The sequence below is a fragment of the Antennarius striatus genome, chromosome 6 (genome assembly GCF_040054535.1).
Source record: "Antennarius striatus isolate MH-2024 chromosome 6, ASM4005453v1, whole genome shotgun sequence".
NCBI classification, from domain to species: domain Eukaryota; kingdom Metazoa; phylum Chordata; class Actinopteri; order Lophiiformes; family Antennariidae; genus Antennarius; species Antennarius striatus.
The window spans coordinates 909,273-924,685 of record NC_090781.1 but is presented as its reverse complement, the minus strand read 5'-3'; the positions used below and the strand labels follow the sequence as shown (position 1 = coordinate 924,685).

The 15,413-nt window shown below is 47.7% G+C and overlaps 2 protein-coding genes across 4 annotated transcripts in view; both read right to left on the bottom strand.

Annotated features, from left to right (window-relative positions):
• Positions 1–5,400, bottom strand: part of brip1 (BRCA1 interacting helicase 1) — a 39,131-nt gene extending 33,731 nt beyond the window's left edge. For both annotated transcript variants that reach the window (XM_068317721.1, XM_068317722.1), the window contains exons 1-5: positions 4,802–5,400; positions 4,242–4,353; positions 1,846–2,049; positions 1,600–1,733; positions 1,136–1,273 (exon numbers count right to left, since the gene is read on the bottom strand). In XM_068317721.1, the coding sequence (XP_068173822.1) occupies positions 1,136–1,273; positions 1,600–1,733; positions 1,846–2,049; positions 4,242–4,353; positions 4,802–4,894 (681 nt within the window). In that variant the 5' untranslated portion in view covers positions 4,895–5,400. The remainder of the gene's footprint in view (positions 1–1,135; positions 1,274–1,599; positions 1,734–1,845; positions 2,050–4,241; positions 4,354–4,801) is intronic.
• A 1,542-nt stretch (positions 5,401–6,942) lies between these two features.
• On the bottom strand, positions 6,943–14,940 carry LOC137596565 (protein phosphatase 1D-like). Of its 2 annotated transcripts, XR_011035557.1 has the most exons (7): positions 14,262–14,940; positions 12,114–12,342; positions 10,501–10,625; positions 9,879–10,060; positions 9,026–9,250; positions 7,923–8,770; positions 6,943–7,835 (listed from the first exon to the last, which is right to left on the bottom strand). XR_011035557.1 is itself a non-coding variant. In XM_068317215.1 (6 exons), exons 1-6 carry the CDS (start codon positions 14,818–14,820, stop codon positions 8,396–8,398), a joined length of 1,695 nt encoding a protein of 564 aa, XP_068173316.1. In that variant the 5' UTR covers positions 14,821–14,940; the 3' UTR covers positions 6,944–8,395. The 2 variants fall into 2 exon arrangements, 1 of the variants encoding a protein (XP_068173316.1); XM_068317215.1 differs by having other exon boundaries at positions 6,944–8,770.
• Between the last annotated feature and the right edge of the window lie 473 nt (positions 14,941–15,413).

Genomic DNA, 15,413 nt, shown 5'->3' with positions numbered 1-15,413 from the left:
TTTTTTAACTTCACTTTCCTTCCTCCTGTTTTTCCACCTCCCACCAGCCACACACCTGTGGCAGGTGAAGACGCACTTTAGAGGGTCCAGCCGCAGCGTTGAGGTTCAGCGTGTCGCCCTTGAAGGCAGCCTGTCGGGGTTTGGGTCCAGAACAGACCCCAGAACTCCACACACGTGACGCTTGAAATAACGGGTGAACACAGAGTGCAGTCATTTGTCATGACAAAGCAAACATTTAATGAATCCAGGGGGGTAATAGTGAGGGTGAGTCAGACTGCAGATGTTCCTGAGGATGTTTCAGGCAGGTCGGGTTCTAGAAGAACCACCTGGAAGCAGAACCTTTCTGTTGTGAACTGGCGCCACACAAATAAAACTGAACTGACTTTCCTGAAGTTAATTTGGTGGGACACGCTGCCACCCAGTGGTGATGGTGAACATTGCTGCAGTCATGGCACTTTGCATCATGGGAGTTTTTCACTGCAGACATTCTGATACCACTGGAGAACAAGTGAAAATGTTCTCATCAACAACTGCTGCATTCAAGAACAGTGGAGTACCTGGTGAGCCATTGGTTTCATTTATTTAACCTTGACGCTGTGCATGCTGGATCACATGGGGGCTTTACTGAGAGCCTAAGCAGAAGTAATTATCATTATGAATGATGAACTAAGAACACTATGAACCCGGTAGAGGCTGTACTTCCTGTAACAGCTCAGGAAAGTCGTCCCACATCAGGTTCTCTTCTACACAACAGTCATCCAGTCTGTCCTCTGGTTTGGACCAGAAACACAACTGGACGGGACCAGAATCTCTTCAGAGCCTCTGGTTGGAGTTACAGAAGCCTCTCAGCTACAACCTCCAGACACCGAAGCTTTATAACTTTAAACTGTTGAGTATCTGCATGAATATTTCCACCAGAAGATGGTCGACCTCTCATCACTACTGCTTTCCTACAGCCTGCTGTTCACTGCACTTCTCATCTTTGGTCAATTTTATCCTTTCTTCCATTTTTAACTCAAAATTCCCAACAGCCCATCATTGTGAGTCAAGTTCCACCGCATCAGATTTCTTGTTGGTGTGCACCGGTTACAGCTGTGTCACGTCTAACTCAGCAGGTTGTCTGGGGTTTACTCACACAGCACGATGGAGACGATCCTGCTGGTTGGGTGTTTGGTTTGGTAATCGATCTGTGAGGAGCATCATCCTCATAACCCTCATCATCATCATCATCTAAGAACATCACTCCCTGGTCCAGGCGCTGCTTTTTACGACTCTGAGGAACAAATCCATGAAGAATTGTTACTTTACAGAGAGAAATAGAGTAAAAACAAAACACATGAAGGCAGCATGGTGTGAGTTCACCTGAAGGATTCAGGGACACCTTTATAACAGTGGTGTGAGCAGCTACTACCACCTCTGTTTTGGTTTTATCTGTTTGGATCTCAGCTGAACTGTGACCCAGCAGAACTCAAACAATATAACCCCCTCACCAAAACACTACAGAGACGACATCAGGCTACAGGACGTGACATCACCATGCATTCCATTCCATTTCAGAAGAAACGTGTGACGGAGTGCAGAAAGCGTCCACCTGGTTACCTTGTGCTCCACGGAGCGGATCCTCTTCCTGTCCAGCTGGAAGTCGTCGTCTCCCTCGCCGTGAGCGCTGCAGGAGGCCTGGAGCCTGTCAGACAGACGGGAGGCCAGCGACGGTTTCCCAGGCTGCGTCTCCTCTGGGATGGAAAGGAAGCAAGAGCAAGACATAAGCATGATGGGATTGTGGGAAGGACCCTTATCTGAAGACACAGGGTCAAAGGGCAAAGTGAAGAACTACAAGATACTTTCTGTGGTCAGATGATGGAGGAGGTGCCCTTCCTGCCTCTTTGCAGGGGGACACAGTTAGATCCACAACAGCAGGGGGGGCTGGTACTGGACTGGTCCTGCTGTGGCACAGACACTGACAGGAAGTGGAGGCGTCTGACGTCTTAGAGCTGCAGCTCTTCTTCTCAGCCGGGTTCTTCTCCTCTGGACCTCCTGCCTGGACTTTGGCTGTGAACAGAGACACCTGTCAGTGAGGGCAGAATTCATCCGACCCCTCCCCATTTCTCTCATCAACACATCAGCCGTTTTCCAAACTTAGACTTTACACAGGTAGGCCATCCATTTACTGTACATCAAACTACCTGTTTACCAATTTTAACGTGTATTTACATTTTTTGTTTTGTTGAAGAGAATATCACCAATGATCACAAGCTAACAGCCTTATAATTACTCTCTCACCTTGAACCCTGACCTCCAGAATCACTTTGATGTCATTAACAGTTATCAGGCCGTCCCTCCATCCTCATCCACCCCAAACTTAAACTACAGTGACCCCTCGTTCCTAGTAGTTAATGCGTTCCAGGACCACCGGCAAAAAACAAATTCCACGATAGAGCGATAAACTATTTTATCCATCCATCCATCCATCCATCTTCCTCCTCTATTCCGGGGTCGGGTCGCGGGGGCAGCAGCTTAAGGAGGAAGCCCAGACTTCCCTCCCCCTAGCCACTTCATCCAGCTCCTCTGGGAGAATCCCAAGGCGTTCCCAGGCCAGCCGGGAGACATAGTCTCTCCAGCGTGTCCTGGGTCGTCCCCGGGGCCTCCTCCCGGTAGATCGTGCCCGGAACACCCCACCAGGGAGGCGTCCAGGAGGCATCCTGACCAGATGCCCGATCCACCTCATCTGGCTCCTCTCGATGCGGAGGAGCAGCGGCTCGACTCTGAGTCCCTCCCGGATGACCAAACCTCTCACCCTATCTCTAAGGGAGAGCCCGGACACCCTGCGGAGGAAACCCATTTCGGCCGCTTGTATCCGGGATCTCGTTCTTTGGGTCACGACCCACAGCTCGTGACCATAGGTGAGGGCAGGAAAGTAGATCAACCGGTAAATCGAGAGCTTTGCCTTTCGGCTCAGCTCCTTCTTCACCACGACGGCGAACTCCTCCAAGTGGAGGAGTTCAAGTATCAAGTATTTATTTTATCATTTACGGTAATTTAAACGTTTCTGACCCCTCCCCATACTGATATTAAACCACCTTCTGTCTGTATTACCTTTAAAACACTCTGATAGACTGTTTAAAGCTCTTCTGTATTAAAGAACAGCCAATAGCGTGCGCGTATAGTATCACGTGACTACCTACTAAAAATCAGTGAAGAGGTGGAGTCGTGCATCTTGAAGTGCGAATAAGTGAAATTACTTTAGTCCTTTTCTCCTCCAAGTCAAACCCTTCTAACGAGAATAAAGGTATTTGTGTAATTTATTTAGATGGAAATGATAAAAGAATACTTATCTCACAATTAATCCTGGCTCCAAATACCACCAGTTCTCCTCTGTGACACGCCGAATCTACAATCTATCAATCTGCAATCTATCAATCAAGTTGTACCTCAAGATACGAGCTGCTAAACATACAATTATTTGAGATGTGAGCCGTACTAGTTGAATACAACATCAGTGAGACCGGATCTCGTTCTTTACGTGTTGGTGGATGGATACAGCATCAGTGAGACTGGATCTCGTTCTTTACGTGTTGGTGGATGGATACAGCATCAGTGAGACTGGATCTCGTTCTTTACGTGTTGGTGGATGGATACGACATCAGTGAGACCGGATCTCGTTCTTTACGTGTTGGTGGATGGATACGACATCAGTGAGACCGGATCTCGTTCTTTACGTGTTGGTGGATGGATACGACATCAGTGAGACCGGATCTCGTTCTTTACGTGTTGGTGGATGGATACGACATCAGTGAGACCGGATCTCGTTCTTTACGTGTTGGTGGATGGATACGACATCAGTGAGACCGGATCTCGTTCTTTACGTGTTGGTGGATGGATACGACATCAGTGAGACCGGATCTCGTTCTCGTTGTAGAATAAAGACATAGCTTGTGTGTTTCCGTGACTTTTGCATTTCTTTTCATAATTTATCTTTGTTTACATAGCTTATGTATAATTAATCATACACATGTAAAGTCTGTATGTCTATTGGTTGTTTTTATGTTGTGGTAAACTGGCGTCGCGCCCGGAGTTTCCCCTGCCTTACGCCCTTAGCCAGCTGGGATAGGCTCCAGCTGGCAGATAAAGCGGTGAAAGAAGATGGATGGATGTCTGACAGGAGAGCTTAACGTGGTATCTACTGTACTACTGTGTCTAGTGTTTCATTCGTTTGATCATGGACTCATGCAGAGCAGACTGACCCAACTGAGCCTTCTGCCAGCCCAGAGCGGAGCAGAGTAAAGCCAGGCTCTTTCCACTTCCGGTGGGACTCTCCAGCAAGCAGTGGTGCCCGAAGTTCAGCCCTCGTATGATCTGGAGTCAGACAAACAAGTTGAAGAGCAAGTAAAATGACAGCAGACCGACTTCGGTTTGTGATCACTCTCACACGCCTGCAGCGTTCTGAACCCACACATAAGGTGGACACGGTGAGAACACCAAGGCTCTCTGTGGGGGGGCGACAGGTCGGGGTTTGACCCCCTCCTCATCCCCCCAATGTGGAATAAGCTCCAGGCTAAGGTGGAATAAACACGACATCAGCATTCACTGGCTGCTACGAATGAACAGATGAGTAACTATTCCTGGAGTCTGGGCTCACAGAGACGGACCAGACGCGACGGTCTTGTAACTGTGAACACGTGTTTATTACTGTGCTGGTAGCCCATTAGCTTTATGCTAACTAAACAGTTCACGGGAACAGGCGGACATGCTATGCTAACCCGCGCAGTACTTAAATTAGTCACGTGGGTATGACGTCACTCACCGAGTTCATCATGGCCAGCTGGGACGGGTACGCCTTACAGGGGAAGTGGATCCTCACCCCCCCGATGGTGTACTGCACTGGGGGGGCGGCCATGGTCGTCCGGCCCGCCGTCAGAGAAGCATCCGGTCCAACCGAAGGCTCGTGGGCCACCGGAGGCGTCACGCGACCTACCGGAGACGAGCGCGCGCCAGGCGTTACTTCCGCTCAGTGCTGTGTTGATATCCGGCAGGTCAGTTAGCTGGCTCCAGGTTAGTTAGCTGGCTCCAGGTTAGTTAGCTGGTTCCAGGTCAGTTAGCTGGTTCCAGGTTAGTTAGCTGGTTCCAGGTTAGTTAGCTGGTTCCAGGTTAGTTAGCTGGCTCCAGGTTAGTTAGCTGGCTCCAGGTTAGTTAGCTGGCTCCAGGTTAGTTAGCTGGTTCCAGGTTAGTTAGCTGGTTCCAGGTTAGTTAGCTGGTTCCAGGTCAGTTAGCTGGTTCCAGGTTAGTTAGCTGGCTCCAGGTTAGTTAGCTGGCTCCAGGTTAGTTAGCTGGTTCCAGGTCAGTTAGCTGGTTTAGCTGCTCAGACAAACAGCTAGTCAACAAACGCTCGTCTCGCCCAGCAGCTCTTCCCGCCTCACAAATTAGAATTGGGAAGTTACCGGAAGTTATCTCCATGAACCGCTACTTTACGGCTTCCTGTTTCCGTTTTCAGAATAAAAGTATTATTTGAAACAATTCGTCAGATATAATTAATGGTACCCTTATTTCAATTAATTATGTTAATACGATACAAATATTACAAAAACTATCATATTCTGTTGTGGCAGCATTCTAGAGCCTTAAACATCATTTTAATGAGAAGGTTTTTGTGGGGATTTAACAACACTGATACTTTGGACAGGCGTCAATCAGTTTTATTCTGAAGGTTCCGTAAAGACGCTCTTATACTAATATTTACAGCTTCATAGAAAAGGTACCGGAAGTGACGTTGGTAAACATCCGCTGAAGGCTTTCCTTTCTGCCATCCGTTTTATATTTTGTTATTGGTTTATCCTATCTGCACCAATTAATGAACGTATTGGAGAAATATAATAAAAATCAGGAAGTAAAAACATGAATAATTAATAACATAATTAATGAAATCAGTCAGTGTGAAAGAAGAGAGCCTTACAGAGTCCATGTGTGAACTCCATAAGTACTGACCTCTCGGATCATCCATCCACTGTCTTGTAGACGAGACGATCACAATCATCTCGTCTACAGCTACGTATCCACCTAGCAGGTCACGGTACTGCTGGAGCCGATTCGCAGCTGGTTAGAGGTGACAGGCAGGGGACACCCCAGATGAGATGCCAGCTCATAGCAGGGGCACACATGAACCTTCATTAACATTGTATTCACATTATTATGTTACAAATTATGCACACAATTATTGTAAAATATAAAAACAAGTTGTCATAATAGATAATTAATACAAGACTGTCTGGTCCCAGAGTCATTCAGTAGAACCTGATACTCCATATCCATCCACACCCACAGGACAACAGCTGCCTAATCCTAATAAATTTTTTTTTTAAAAACATAAAAAAATAATTTCCCCAGTGAACCAACATCAAGCTCAGTGTCCCCTGCCTGTCACCCATAAGTCTGCTGGAGAGGCTCCAGCAACCCCCATGAGCCACGAAACTGGAAGAAGTGATTAAGAAGATAAATGAATGAAGTTCCCCAAAGGGTAAAAGCTTGTTCCTTTATTCTGTCTTAATCCCTGGCTTCATCCCACACTGAACAGCTGTCATAGAATATCTTAGTTCAGATTAGTATTTCACAGGTGTCTGTTTGTCTGTTTGATTGGTTGTTTGTTTGGGGACATCCATTCATGGGGCCCCTTGTTGCCTTGACCCATTGTGTCTGGACTCCTCTAGATGTCTGAAGACAAAATGTGAGAATGGAGCAAAACACAAACTCAAGAATGAATGGGATGGATGTGAGATTGTCAAAACTGTCAATGACTTCTATTTTAGAAAAGGCAAACATTGACAAAAGCTGCAGATCAGAGTTAGCCTGAGAAGGTTCTCCGTGGGGGTGTCAGATAACAGGACAGAATGGAGGCAGTTTGATTCTCTGAGGTCCACCTTCAGCCCAAACCACCTGGACCTTTATCTACACATAAAAACATGTCACTGCAGAGAACTTTTTTATTTAAATAGGTTCATTTCCACAACTGTATTTCACATTTACACTTTACACATGCATTTTATGCTGTTTGAAGTCATCTGTACCGGGGGCACACTCAGTCAATACTGTGTGTGTGTGTTTGTGTGTGTGTGTGTGTGCATGTGTGTGTATGTGCGTCTCCACCAGATGGCATTTGGAGGAGTCAAACATGGACATAATTATTGTCAACGCTGAACAATCTCTTTTGAACCGACTTCTCCTGTTAGTCAGGAAACATTGAGCCTTTTTTGTGGTGACATTTCTGGTCATTACTGTCATGTGACACTAACACATCATTCTTCATACGGGAAAAGGAAGCCTCAAAAACAAATTAGCATCTTGATGACAGTGCAAAAATATTCTCATATGAAATCCATGCAGACTATATTTCCTCATGAAAGAGCCGTAATAAAAAACTGCAGCTGCAGCATGGGGAGGCGAGGGGGGGTTAATCAGTCTCACGAAAAAAGAAAAGGCTAAAATCTAAATAATAAAAGGACGAGGACAAAGGAAGATGGACTGGAGACCTGTGACCTTTGGGGACCGACCTGCTGGAGCGTGTTCCTTATCCCCAGAAGACATGACATCACTGACACCAGCAGCACGGCCTCAAACCAGTAACACCAGTGTAAACAGGATTTCTCTGTTGGCCTCTCTGAAACAAAGTTCTGCTTTTAAAATGTCAGAAAGGGAAAAGATTCCGATCTGAAGCGCTGCCTCAGGAACCGCTGCAGCGCTGTGTTAAAAACAATACAAAAATATACAATATAAGACTGGAGCTGTGCCTGGAGATCATTGTGCACTTCAACATGAAAAGATGGGATGGAAACACGTCCAGCAGAGTCCTGTCAGACAGAGGGAGTCAACACGTTACAGATATGTATTCATCATGACACACATGGAGTAGCTTATGGGTCGTGATGTAGCAGCACCTTCGGTTTCAACACAGCGTTCCAGTGGGGAAGTGGAGCAGGAATCAGAGTGCATGAACACACACACACACACACACACACACACACACACACACACACACACACACACACACACACACACACACACAGACACTGTGTTTATCTTCATACAATAATACAAAGTATAAAAATATACATATTTATCTTATATTAATAATTTGACTAACTTTTTAATACTTGACTATAAAATGCATAATATGTACACCAGCATCATGAGTTCAACGACAATTCACTTCAGGTGGGGGGGTCTGAAACAAAGCCCCCCCCAACCTGTGAGAGTGACCTCTGGTGCTGAGTGAGAAGACATCTCTGGAGGGGGGAGCATGGGGAACAGTACTGCTACTGGAAACCAGTTGGAGAGTGGGAGGCAGCAGGTTGTGTGTGTGTGTGTGTGTGTGTGTGTGTGTGTGTGTGTGTGTGTGTGTGTGTGTGTTTCAGCACACACACACAGTGTTCTTGTGCTGCTGGAGCATCTGGGAGACGTTACTGGCATCCTTCTGCTTCTTCTCTGCGTTGTGCTGGGCCAGCGGGGGGCGCTCTGCAGTCCTGCGCCGGGTCTTCTTCACTGACTGGCCTGCAGGGGGCAGCGGTGAGGCAGCAGCTCTTTTGTTGCTGGCTGTCCTGCCGGGTCTCCTGTCGGTCCAGCTGGGCTGGGGGAGCAGCCCAGCGCGGTTTGGACACAGCGAGGTCAGTGTGGGGGGGTCGCACTGGTGCAGGTGGAACAGGCTGCTGTTTCCTGATAGGCCGTCTCTCCGCTCCAAAGCAGGAAGCAGCTCACACACGGCGGGGGAGTCGTCCTCCGGGGGGCGCTGCAGGAACACCGGGGGTCACAATCAATCTATCACTATCGTCAATCAGTCGTTTCTCTCTGGTCGTCATGGTGACTCATGTTTAATGTGTTCAGTAAGGCTTTAACAGTTATCAAATGGAACATGTGCCCCCCCCCCCCCGCACACACACACACACACACACAAATATACGTCCAGCATCGTCTGACTGGGGGGCAGGTCATCCACTAATGTTTTAATCCAATCAGATGTTATCAATACTGTGTGTCTCGTCACCTGGAGGAGGGGGGTCTCAGCGCGGGAGATGGAGGTGGGGGGGCACTGGGACATCCTGGCTAGGTCCAGCAGGACCTCCTCGTGGTTTAGGGAGTCGGGGGGTGTCCCAGGCTCCTTCAGGGCGATCACAATGGCGCTGGTGTTGTCGGCCCTCAGCATCCGCTGGCGCCACCGCAGGAGGGCGTGGCTGACCAGCTCACGGGCGCTCGATGACCCACACGGCGCCTGTGGGGGGGGGGGGGGGTCACACACACGGGGGGGGGTTACTCTGTTTAATCTCTAGTGATCTACAGGTACACCTTGCCTTATGTCGCTAGCTGGTTCCAGGAGACGTGATGAGAGCTGGATGAACTGGTCTCCAGTCTAACCAGTAGATAACTACCCCCAGTTCTGTTCTGTAGACATGAATGTATTTTATATATTTTTATATATTATATTTTGCATATATCCTATTCCTATGCCTATTTATGCCTTTCTATGTGTATATTCTTGATGGGTTGGTGCTTTCTGTGTGTTTTTTCCCGTGTTATTGTGTACTCACTGTGCTGTGTGCGACGGGGAAATGAATTTCCCTGACGGAACCTCCTTAAGGGATCAATAAAGTTCTGCTCTACTCTGTTTGAATAATATTTGGTTAATATGAACCTATTTTAAGCTTCTGTTTTAATTTTATTTTTTAACAGAGTACAGTGCGAGGATGAGATGCATCTCATCCTCGCATCTTCCTCATTACAGGTCACAGGGGTTGCTACGGACCAATATGATGTTTTATTCTGATTTATTGTACAGTCACATGATATTATCTGAATCCATTCATGTAGCGTAACACACTCTGACCCCGTCCTGCACTCACCATGGTCTCGTTGCTGTTCTGACACATGGAGATGGCCTCCTGAGGCGGCACCATGTTCCACAGCCCGTCGCTGCCCAGGATGATGTAGCGGTGCTTCCTGGGGTCCAGGGTGACCACACTGGTGTCGGGCTCAGGAGAAACCACAAACTCCCCGCTGTAGAAGTCGTAGCTCCACAGATCCCCTGCAGACAGACGGAGGATGAATACTCCACACACACCTGAAGTCACTGCTCTCATTTGTTCAAACAGTCAATATAGTAGTGATTTAATATGTAACTGGATCTTTGTAACGAGCATTTATTCCTATTTATCTCCATTTTGATGCAGTTCTGGACAATACACATTTATTTGTTCATGCAGTTTGTGTTATTTCCACTTTGTTCTGTCCAGTGAATGAGGTCACATTTGTCACTAGGTGATAGTGATAGTGATAGTAATAACTAATGAACAGCTAGTTAATAACAGCAGCAGCAGTGTTAACTCTTCATAGAGTTTCGTGTTTTCTGGACTGTTTTTCTGTGGTGGGGTTTAATGAATGACACCATGTGATTCTCTTCAGTACTCAGTTCAGTCCTGCTGACAGCTGATTGGCTGTCGTCTCTGTGACGGCTGCTTTCCATACCTAGAGCTCTGGCCACAGCCAGGAAGGGGATCTGGTCTATGACGGTGCTCCGACGGACCGGGCCGTTGTGGCTCAGCCTGGGCCTCTTCCAGACGACCCGGTTCACTCCAGACTTCTTGATCACGCTGTCAGCAGACAGAGGAGGATGAACAGGAAGCTGCAGCTCAGTTCAAGCAAAGCAGCCAGAAGTAGACGTGGGCAAATCACAAGTCACACTGGAGGGGAAACACGCGTCTGATTGGCTGTGAGCAAACACAGGGCCAGTACTGGTATCATCTGAACTTTTGGAACTCTTTACTGCTGTGTTCATTCACTTGATGAGACGTGATGAGACGTGATGAGGACAGAATGATGAGCTTCTATCAGGTTCTCATCTTCACCTTTCAATCTGCCTCGCTGCAGATTTACACATCACCACACTGATAAACCTGCACTGACGGGGTTAACTCGTGTCCACGCCTCACAGGAAACACACTAGTGATTTCTGACAGGTCGCATGTTGTCTGTTGCTGAGTCACCCAGAGCCAGCAGCCAATCAGAGGACACCAGATCCTCCAGGCAGATAACGGTTCTTTTTCAAAATTTTTACAATTAAGGCGTCTTAGGCTGTTAAGTTCTTTGTCTCATAGACCAACACTGTTAGAGACTCTACATCCAGACTCACTGAGCTCCTCTCTCCTCCTCTCTGACCTCTCTCCTAGTCTCCATTCACACCTTTACCAACTCGACTTCTTCCCTAGAGTCTCTGTTCTATGTCCTCACAGGTTTTATCAGGTTCACCCCTCATCCACCCATCAGCTGTGGACCTGCCCCCCCCCCATCCCACCAGTATCACCCCTCATCTATCCATCGTCTGGGGTCCTGCTTCCTTCCTTCCTCCTTCCTCCATACAGTCATCCAATCAGCTGGAATTGTGCCTTGAATTCACCAACTCCCTGATGGTGAACATGTGTGAAGACAACAACCCAGGAGTCGGTCAACACAGCCTGACTTTCTGGTCCCCAGTTCAGCTCCTGCATCACATGGTCTGACTGTAACCATAGAGACACTGACTCCATCTGGTCTGACTACAACCATAGAGACACTGACTCTATCTGGTCTGACTGTAACCATAGAGACACTGACTCTATCTGGTCTATCTGACTCTCTCTCTCTCTGACCCTGTCCTGATCTTCCTTTATTTCTTTTCCACCCAACCGGTCGAGGCGGATGGCCCCCAAAAGAGTCTGGGTCCTGTCCGGATTTTCTTCCTCAACGAGGGAGTTTTTCCCACCACTGTCTCTGATGTTCTGGAGGGTTCAGTTGGGTTTCTCTGTCTGTTAAAGCAATTTGAAATGTCTGTTGATGTGATTAAACGCTTTATAAATAAAACTTGATTGATTGATTGATTGATTGATTGATTGATTGATTGATTGATAACAGTCTGACACACATTTGTGTAACATCTGCTTCTTGATCACAATCACAGATAGGGGCGGTGTGTGTGTGTGTGTGTGTGTGTGTGTGTGTGTGTGTGTGTGTGTGTGTGTGTGTGTCGCGTCATGAGAAAGGATGTGATTTCATCATCTCCTGATGGAGGGGTCTCCACCTGGACATCAGGACGGAGCACTGACCTGCCCCCCAGGCCTTCGATGCGCTCCCTCTCCTTGGGGAGTTCTGGCTTGTGGTCCTGGGTCACCTCCACCGCTCTGACGAACGGGACCGTCGGGTCGTCCTGGACCCCCAGAACCACGGTGGAGTCGCCCACGTGGGCCACGTACATGCGGGCCCCTCGGATCACCACCACGCTGGCCGTGGTGCCCGACGTGCTCGGCAGGCCTGTGAGCGTCTTCGGCCAATCAGCTGGGGAGATGAGAGAGGATGAGGATCGTAACAATCAAAACAACAGAAAAACAAGGAGAACATGGATTTTATTATCCGTTAAAATGCTTCACTACTACTACTATTACCATTATTCCTACTATTACTACTAATACTATTACTATTACCATTATTCCTACTATTACTACTACTACTATTACCACCATTCCTACTACTACTACCACTACTACTATTACCACCATTCCTACTACTACTACCACTACTACTATTACCACCATTCCTACTACTACTACTACTATTACCACCATTCCTACTACTACTACTATTACCACCATTCCTACTACTACTACTACTACTATTACCACCATTCCTACTACTACTATTACCACCATTCCTACTACTATTACCACCATTCCTACTACTACTACTATTACCATCATTCCTACTACTACTACTATTACCATCATTCCTACTACTACTACTATTACCATCATTCCTACTACTACTACTATTACCACCATTCCTACTACTACTACTACTACTATTACCACCATTCCTACTACTACTACTATTACCGTCATTCCTACTACTACTACTGCTACTACTACTACTATTACATCATTCCTACTACTACTACTACTAATACTACCATTCCTACTACTACTACTACTACTACTACTACTATTACCACCATTCCTACTACTACTACTATTAACATCATTTCTACTACTACTACTACTACTACCATCATTCCTACTACTACTACCATCATTCCTACTACTACTACCATCATTCCTACTACTACTACTATTACTATCATTATTACTACTACTACTACTACTACTACTACTACCATTACCATCATTACTACTACTACTACTACTATTGCCATCATTATTACTACTACTACTAATACTCTACTACTATTGGCATCATAATTACTATTAATACTATTAATACTACTAGTAATACTACAGTACCGTACTACTAATACAGCAACTATTACCATCATTATTACTATTACTGCTATTACTACTACTAAAACTACTCTACTAATACTATTACTATTACTAGTGTAATCACTACTCCGATCACCACTATTACTACTGTTACTACTCCTACCACCACTGTTATAACTACTCTACGACTACTGTTATGACTATTACTATTTACTATCACCACTATTACTATTACTTCTGTTACTACTCCTACCAGCCCTGTTATAACTACTCCACTACTACTGATCCAGTGTGATGACTGGTCTGAAGGGTGGACAGCAGAGGTCAGGAGGTCATCTCTGCTATATTAATACAGTAATACTATTGATAATAGGAGATCAATAGTTAAACGGACACATGGGTTCAGGCGTGACGTCATGTGACCCACCACAGTAACGGCTGTCACAGACAAAAAGCGTCCGGTGTGAAGTCAGACATGCAGCTGACACGTCCCCCCCTGAGGGTCACCACCAGCCCCCCAGCAGCTGCAGCTGCCTTTAGCTCTGGAACCTTTAACGGTTAGCAGTGCTAGCACATTAGCAGTGCTAGCACATTAGCAGCGCTATTACATTAGCAGCGCTATTACATTAGCAGCGCTATTACATTAGCACTGTAGTCACTAGCTATTAGCTTAGCATTAGCTGTGTCGGTGAGCTCGGTCGTTCACTCCCGGTAGACGTCAGCTACCTGATGGAGCCCCGGCTACACAGCCCCGGCAGGTACCGCTGCAGGCCCGCGTCATGACGGGCACGCCGCCGGAAAGGCCGGGGCGCGGTGCCGGTCCCGCGGCCCGGAGCCGGTGCTAGCATCCCCTCCCTAGAACAGCTAAAAACGTTCAGCCTGTTAGCATGAAGCTGCCGGCGGGGCGGGGCCGACCCGCTCCCCGCCGGCAGCTGCCGACAGCGGGCTGAGCGGTCAGACCGCCGGCTTCGGTGGACTTACGGAGCTTCTTCCACATCGCTTGGTGGCAGGCTACGAATCCTTTGCGGATGGCGGAGCAGACCTCCCGGTCGCAGTCCGACCAGAACCCCCGCTGCTTCTTCATGAACTCCCACAAACAGTCCCGCGCAAAGAGCGCAGCCTCGCGGCCCCCGTGTCCGTCGAACACCGCGAAGAACGCCACGGAGCGGCGGGAGCGACCGGCGGGGCTCGGCTGACCTCGATGCGGGCTCCGACCGTCTCGCAGGAATGTTTCCAGAGACTCATTCTGACTCTCCGGTCGCTCGGGATCATCGAGGGGTTCTGAAACGTCCCGGGTCTCCACTGGGTCCTCGGACCGGTCTGGAACCGTGTCCAATCCCGTCGAGTGGCCCCCGCTGCTCTCCTCTGTCTCACCGCACGTCGGCGTCTCCTCTCCCGGCTCGGGCTCCACTATGACCTCGGTCACATCCTCCATGTACTTCCGGCCTCCCTGGTCGGTGTAAACGCTGACCCGCATCAGTAACGCGTTCTCCATCGTCCCGGAGGTGAGGCGCTCCCCGCTGCGTGGTGGTATTAACATCAGGCTGGGCGGAGATGAAAGCAGCGCTGCAGCCTTTGTTTATGTCCCGACGTAGTAGGCATGCTCCAACGCGGTGACGTCACTCCTCCGCTTCTTCTAGCACGTCGACGCAGCAGAGCCAAGGCAGGTGCTGCCCCCTACAGGTGGATGTCTTTGTTTTATTTATTTATTTATTTATTTATTTATTTATTTATTTATTTAAGGGGCAGCAAAGTTAATTTTAAGTGACATAAATGTTTTACATCATTATGAAGAATAGAAAAAAATTGTTCTGTGTAGCATCATCCCTTTGGTCAGAAAAGCTTAAATTTTGTGCCGCAGCAGCTTCAGCATTCAGTGGTCACTACGTCACTGGGGACCAGCATAAGAAACAATGCAATCCACGACGCGATTAACTCCAAAAATACCATGGTTACCTGTGAGGTGAACGGTTGTGTCAACAGAACATCAAGAAGACACAAAGACCAGGACCTGTGGTTCTTCAGAACACCTTCTGAGAAGATAGGAAGGAGATGAAGAGCAGGAGAAACCGGGTCAACATGACCCAGGACCCCAGGATCCATCATGAACAAAGATATGGTTTTCAGACAGCC